Raw genomic sequence first — 7,500 nt, forward strand, 5'->3', positions numbered from 1 at the left:
TGCCCTATTTGGGGACTTTTTCACCAGACGCTGTCACAAATGTCAGTCAAGGTCTTTGCCTTTTGGAGTGGTGGTGGTAATGAGAGGCTCAGAGGTGTCAAACTCACCCTCCTCATCAGAGACATCCAGGACCTCCGTCATGGTCTCTGGCACATTCAGCTTGTGTTTCTCCGTCACCGTCTGTAGGAGGATCAAACAACAACGATGGTATTGAACATTGGATTAATCATAACAGGTAAATATATATATATATATACGTATATATATATATATCGTTTGTACACATTTAGCTCATTCAACATTGTATGTAATGTTTATCATGATGCATGCTGCGTGTGACTCACAGTTGTCGTGGTGATAATCTCCTCGGTGACAACCTTGAGTGTGTCCACCACTGAGATGTAGCCGAGGCGTCGGGCGATGGCCAGGGCCGTGTTACCATTCTGGAGGAGAGGAGGACAACACGTCCATGACCACTGAATCCCACTCCGGTGTGTGTGTGTGTGTGTGTGTGTGTGTGTGTGTGTGTGTGCGTGTGTGCATGTGTGTGTGTGTGTGTGTGTGTGTGTGTGTGTGTATGCATGTCTGTGCGTGTGTGTGTGTGTGCGTGCATGCGTGCATGCGTCCGTGTGTGTGTGTGTGTGTGTGTGTGTGTGTGTTTGTGTGTGTGTGCATGAGTGTGTGTGTGTGTGTGTTCAGCACAGATGGCTCTCTCACCACAGTGATGGCGTTTGGCTTGGCTCCATTCTGCAGCAGAACATTGATGATGTGTGTGTTTCCTTGTTGTGCTGCTTGATGGAGGGGGGTGTAACCATTCTGAGAGGAATAGAAAAACAGGAAAGCATGAATTATTAAACAACAGGGTCAGATCTAACACCTTCAAATAGTGCCTATGCAAATAAAAGCTGTCAGTATATATTGCTTCAAACCATAAATGTAGTGATTTTGTGGGTTACCTTGGTTTTTTCTTGGACATTAGCTCCGTTCTGTAAGAGGAAGTTGACCATCTTGGCGTTTCCATAGTGACATGCTACAATCAGTGGAGTGTAGCCCAACTGCAGGGAAAAAAAATGTTTTGTCACAGTTAATACTGACACACGTGTACAGTACACATGTACAGTATGCATTTTTTCCTTTGTTATAGCCACTATTGCACTACTACTACATCTGTGCATACCCTACTGTACATAGCTACCATAACTGTTTATAGCTACCTTAACTGTACATATCTACCTTAACTGTATATATCTACCTTAACTGTACATAGCTACCTTAACTGTACATATCTACCTTAACTGTACATAGCTACCTTAACTGTACATATCTACCTTAACTGTACATAGCTACCATAATTGTAAATAACTACCGTAACTGTAAATAACTACCGTAACTGTATATATCTACCTTAACTGTATCTACCTTAACTGTACATAGCTACCTTAACTGTACATATCTACCTTAACTGTACATAGCTACCTTAACTGTACATAGCTCATAAATGTTTATACGTCTTAACTACTGTACTTGCCATACTGTACCTATCACTATCACATTTCTTTTAAATATCATGTTTTATATCACTATTTGCACTTCTGGTTAGATGCTGAACTGCATTTCGTTGTCTGGTACTTGTACTCTGCAATGACAATAACGTTGAATCTAATCTAATAATCTAATCTATATAACTAAATCTATATGGTGGAAGAACATCAGGTATAGAACAAGGACTGTACTGTCCATGGTACTGACCTTAGTTTGTTGGTCCAGGTTGGCTCCATGTCTGTGGAGGATCTCCCCCACGGCCACCTTGTCTTCCTGGGCAGCGAGGTGGAGGGAGGTGAGGCCACTCTGGGAGGAGGACAGACATACACATGTGGAGTTACAGGACCTCCTATTACAGGACATCCTATTACAGGACATCCTATTACAGGACCTCCTATTACAGGACATCCTATTACAGGACATCCTATTACAGGACATCCTATTACAGGATATCTGTGACACAGTCTGATCATTTGGTCCACATATCGGCAACCAATCAAAATGTTCAGACATTATCTAGTTACAGGATCTCCTAGTTACAGGATCTCCTAGTGGGCTACATCAAAACTGATGAAAGTTCAAACGCAGGGTTACAGTCTGTAACAGGTGAAAGTTCAACAGTGTTGGAGCACTGTGTCACCTGCGCTCAGGTGAACTAATTAGTTAGCCGTTGTGGTCCTCTGTGGCTCAGCTGGGCATGTGACTGAACACGCCCCTTTCAGGAAGTGTTTGGTGGGAGGAAGACTGAGAGCACACCGTGGAGTAGTGATGGGGGAAACAAAGCTTTCGACGCATTGACACATTCAACACAATTGTGTCAGAAAAAGTGTAGATCTATCGATGGAGTCGATACAGCAGCTCCATAATGCTATCTGCTGGTCAGGTCATGGTATGGCGGCTGTATCGACTGATAGGAAGTCAGGAATTTGGGGCAAAATACAATAAGCCCACTGTCATCTGTGATGTCTTGTTCAATAAAGGTGCTGTGAAAAACTGTGTCAATGTGTATGTGGCCATATATGCGGTCTTAAATGTTGGTGTGTCTAGTAGACTATAATATATAAATATATGAATAAATAAATAAATAAATAAATGCAAATGTTGTGTCCACCAACGCTTTTAATCTAAAATATATGGAGTGTGGGAGACTGGGGTTATATATGAAGAAGATGAAAGAGCTGATTAGTGGGAACTGGGAAGGAGGGTATGTGGAGGAGATGGATTGGAAGGAGTTGTGGTTGTTTGGGGTGGTGAGAAAGAAGAAAGGGTGTAATGTGAATTTGTTGAATTATGGATTGAGTCACGGGAGGTATGCGGTCAGGGTGAGAAGGAATGTGGCTCATTATCTTCTTCTTCGGCGTATGGGTAGTTGTTTTTCCTCTCCACTCCACCAGGCTCGGGGCCGAGGGGCTACCCTTTTACCACCCCGAGACCTGGTTGAGGGGCTCACCCGGGCTATATTTCTGGGCACCCCTCCACAAGCCACGTCATCGTCTCGTCATCTAATACCGACAGACCATGCATCCCGTTGGGTGGGTGGTACACCGGGCAATCCAGGATAATATGGTCTGCGGTTTGGTCCTCTGCGCCACACTCGCACAACGCATTTGGGGCCAAGCCCCATCTGTGCATTGATGAGCGGAAACGCCCGACGCCGGTCCGGAGACGATTGAGCCTCACCCAGGATAGCCTTGGCAAGTCCATCCCGAGGGGCTCAGCGCCGGCGACTGGGATGTGGTCGCGGAGGTTACTGTAGTGACCCTCCCACTCCGCGCGCCACATATAATATATATATATATATAACATATAATGGCTCATTATGAAAAGAGGGTGGTGGATATGTGGGATGTTTTTAAGGCTCTGGTGAGAAGGGGTGTGGGGATGATAAGGATGTCTGTGGGGAAGGAGACATTTGAGAAGGTGTTTGGGGAAGGGAGTACCTTTATAACTGTGGGGAAGGATGGAGGGTTGGTTTATGTTTTTATTTATTATTTATTTATTTTATTGTATTGGTTTTTGAGTTGATAGGGGGCTGATGCCTTCCTATGTGTTGTAATGTGTAAATAAGGTACTGTAAATGACACATTTTTGAAAATAAAAGATAAACAAAACAAAAAACGTTGGTAGAGCATGGCGCTCACAACACTTAGGTTGTGGGTTTGATTCCCGCCGGGACCATACTGAAAATGTATGCACTCAATGCAACGTTGACAAATTCTGGCCTCGAAAATAGCACAAATATTTAGTTGTTTGTGCTGTTAAAAGTAGAGCCCTGGAATGTGTGTTGATACAGACACACTCACTTTTTATCTATTCTAGCACCTGGGAGGTTGGTGTGCATATGTCATCTATACCTGACAAACAGACTGAGTCAGGTAAAGCAGCGAGATATATTCTAATCCATCCAGTTGAGACTAAGCTCTGTGTTCAGGCCTGATAAAGAATGAGCCTTCAGAAAAACATAAATCACAGATAAATCAGTCGTTCTGCTTGGCTGGAGACAAAGTGAGACAAAGTCTTTGACTGGTGGCTGCAAGCATGCTTAAAGATCTCATCCAGGCATGTGGTGTGTGTGTGTGTGTGCTCGTGTGTGTCATCCCAGACAGAGGGATCATTAAACAGGATATCCTGTCTGGCAGGCAGGGCCTTCACTGTGACGCGCTCTTTGACTAAGAGAGCAGAGAGCAGAGTGACAGGACTGAAAACACCAGTCAGAGTGGACTGGTAAACTCCCGAACCAAAGCCTCACCTAGTGACTTAGTAGTCTAGAACCACTGTTTTACATTTAAACCATTTGTGACACGGTCTAGTGAAAGGGGGAACAAGTCGCCAACCAATCAAAATGTTCAGACTTTTATTCTGAAACACAGAAATACATTTCAACCTTGTTGAAAATCACAACACAAACTCGCTAGTCAAGCCAAAATATTGCAATGCAATGGATTCGGTAAGTAATCCCCACTGCTACCTAGTTAACTATAACACTACTTTACATTGTTAGCAGGCTCACAAAACAAGCTGTGTTAGGTGACTAGCGATGTGTCATTGACAACAATGCTGAAATGTATTCACATTTTTCAAAACAAAGGGCGTACCTTGGTGGTACATATCAGAGAGGAGGGGGTACCTTGGTGGTACATATCAGAGAGGAGGGGGTACCTTGGTGGTACATATCAGAGAGGTGGGGGTACCTTGGTGGTACAGATCAGAGAGGTGGGGGTACCTTGGTGGTACAGATCAGAGAGGAGGGGGTACCTTGGTGGTACAGATCAGAGAGGAGGGGGTACCTTGGTGGGCACATTGACGTGCGTCCCCTTCTGCATGAGCAGGGTGGCCATGTCTGCGTGCCCCTCCTGGGAGGCCAGGTGGAGGGGGGTCACCCCCTGCTTGGTGAGGATGTTGGTCTCCGCCCCGAACTGCAGCAGCACCGTAGCGATGTCCATCTGGTTCTTCTTGGCGGCGATGTGGAGAGGCGTGTAGCCGTTCTGATGGAGGGAGGGAGGGAGGGAGGGAGGAGGGAGGGAGGGTCAGATGAGTGTTAGGGCACAGGGTCACACGCACTCACGCACGCATACACACGCACACGCACGCACACACACACACACACACACACACATACACATACACACACAGGGTTTTTCAAGACCATTGACCATTGTCCAACTAAGGGCTGAGTGACTGATATCTTCGCTCCACGCTCCCGCTTCTTTGGGGCGGTGACAGGGGGGTTTGAGGGGGCTTCTTTGGGGCCAGCGACAGGGGGGTTTGAGGGGGCTCTCACCTTCGCCATGGCATGGGGGGAGGCCCCTTTGTCCAAAAGCAGGAGCGCCACCTTCTGGTTATCGTAATGCGCTGCGACATGAAGAGGCGTGAGGCCGTTCTGTAAGGATGACGGTGAGTGCAGATGGATTAGACCGGCTGTTAGCTGAGCAAGCTGCCATTAAAGCTAGGCAACACACGGACACACGGACACACACACACACTTGATAAGAACTGTTAAAGGGGTAATCATATTGTTTGTTATAGAGAATTAGATTTGGATTAAAGAGCAAGCGGCAGGTGGCTCGCTGGGTGGGTCCTTATTAAAAAAGAAGAACATAATTTGAAGAAAATGATGTTTTTGTAAAACGAAACGGTTATCTGTCTTTCCTAAAATAAAGGAATAAACAGTAGTTAATCGAATGGAGAAACGGCTGGTTTAATCAAACTATGCTTACCGGTACTCTTGCTGTCAACATATCCTCAATATAAAAATACAAATCATACTGTTCTATTAATCGTCACATTATAGCACCTCAAAGTCAACCAATTCTATCAATCAAAACTTCAATCATTATGGAGAGATCTCTGTCCACAGTTTGTGGTGAATTAATCCTCAATCACATGCTCAATTGTCTACGCTATTTTGTGACGGCAGGTGGTGAAACAGGGAACAAGTCGCCAACCAATCAAAATGTTCAGACTTTTATTCTGAAAAATGTAAACACATTTCAACGTTGTTGAAAATCACTCACGCACTCCCTAGTCAAGCCAAAATACTGCAATGCAATGGATTCGGTGAGTAATCCCCACTGTTGCCTAGTTAACTATAACACTACTTTACATTGTTAGCAGGCTCACAAAACAAACTGTGTTAGTTGACTAGCGAAACCTGAAACGTATTTAAATTCTTCGGAATAAAAGTTAGAACATTTGGTCGGTTGCTGACTTGTTCCCTGTTTCACCAGCTGCTGTCACATTTAAAGTGGCCTCTTCTGCTACGGTAGAGATGCTTACCTTCCCAGCAGAGTCCGGAGCAGCGTGCCGCTGCAGGAGAAGTTTGGCCACATCCAGGCTTCCGTATTTGGACGCCACATGCAAAGGAGTGAATCCTTTCTGTATAGAATAAGAAACAGACACCAAGACCGTTTGCAAGACAATTACACTTCAGAGTATCTCCAAATAGGAGCATAAAACCTATGGTGTGTCAATCCAATACAAACACTTCAAAACTGCATTTAAAGAAAGGGATTTTCATGTGTACGCTCAATAATAATAATGCTTGATGAAATCCAACATTCTCAACGGCAACAAATCTCCTTACATAGCTGATGCAATCCCAGGTAATAAACACAAATCGATTTACCCAGCAAGACCTGCCTGTCTAGTCAGAACTAGTATGAATACAGCCAGCAGATGGCGCTCTTACATCATTCTCCCACAGAGAGGCGAGGAGCACTGTTCTCATAGGACAACGAGTCTGTTCCCAGTCACATGACCAGTGTGTTTATTATGACCCAGCCCATAATGAAGGGTGGGGATCCCTTTGTCTGTTAAACGCTGGTTTATTTCTGATGTAATAGACATCTGGGCGTAAACAAGGTGTATACAAGAGGAGACTGACCGGGACTGACGGTGATGAGGGTTGAGAGACTACAGTGAAAAAGATAGATGCTAGATTATCATCTGGGGGTTGGAAAAAGCATGCTCTACCTAATACATAAAACTGATGTGATATGGGACAGAGGTAGTGAGGAGAGTGTCTAACGTGATGTTGTTTACTGCACAATCATCCCTCTCCCCGTTCCTGTCCTGTTGTTTTTTTAATACCACAAGTGCCACACCCATCCTCTCAAGACAAAGAAAGGGGGCAGGGAAGAGATAGAGAGAGAGAGCGGGAGGGGGGGGGAGAGAGAGAGAGTGGGGGAGAGATGGGGGGGGGAGAGGGAGAGAGAGAGAGAGGAAGCGAGTGAGAATCTGAATATGGAAAGGATTTGACTTAATCATAAACACCGTTGTTGAAGTGTACAGTGCATATTAATCATTTTATTAGAACTGATTTATCACCATGTCAACGTCTACTGAACATCCTTGCATAACAAATTCAATGTCCCCAGGATCTTCAAGTAAATATTAAAATGAAATGAATTGACTGTAGATTAGAGCCTCCGTGAGAGAGTTCTAAAGGTTATTGTGTGG

General features: G+C 44.8%; 1 protein-coding gene across 1 annotated transcript in view; it reads right to left on the reverse strand.

Annotated features, from left to right (window-relative positions):
• LOC308169325 (ankyrin-2-like) overlaps positions 1-7,500 on the reverse strand; it is a gene marked incomplete at both ends in the record, with an annotated part of 104,887 nt that overhangs the window by 46,607 nt on the left and 50,780 nt on the right. Inside the window, 8 exons of the mRNA XM_080544011.1 lie at positions 108-180; positions 345-443; positions 718-816; positions 957-1,055; positions 1,750-1,848; positions 4,830-5,027; positions 5,324-5,422; positions 6,319-6,417. Of these exons, the coding sequence (XP_080400137.1) occupies positions 108-180; positions 345-443; positions 718-816; positions 957-1,055; positions 1,750-1,848; positions 4,830-5,027; positions 5,324-5,422; positions 6,319-6,417 (865 nt within the window). The remainder of the gene's footprint in view (positions 1-107; positions 181-344; positions 444-717; positions 817-956; positions 1,056-1,749; positions 1,849-4,829; positions 5,028-5,323; positions 5,423-6,318; positions 6,418-7,500) is intronic.

This window comes from Nansenia antarctica (genome assembly GCF_963989245.1).
Source record: "Nansenia antarctica genome assembly, chromosome: 13".
NCBI classification, from domain to species: Eukaryota; Metazoa; Chordata; class Actinopteri; order Argentiniformes; family Microstomatidae; genus Nansenia; species Nansenia antarctica.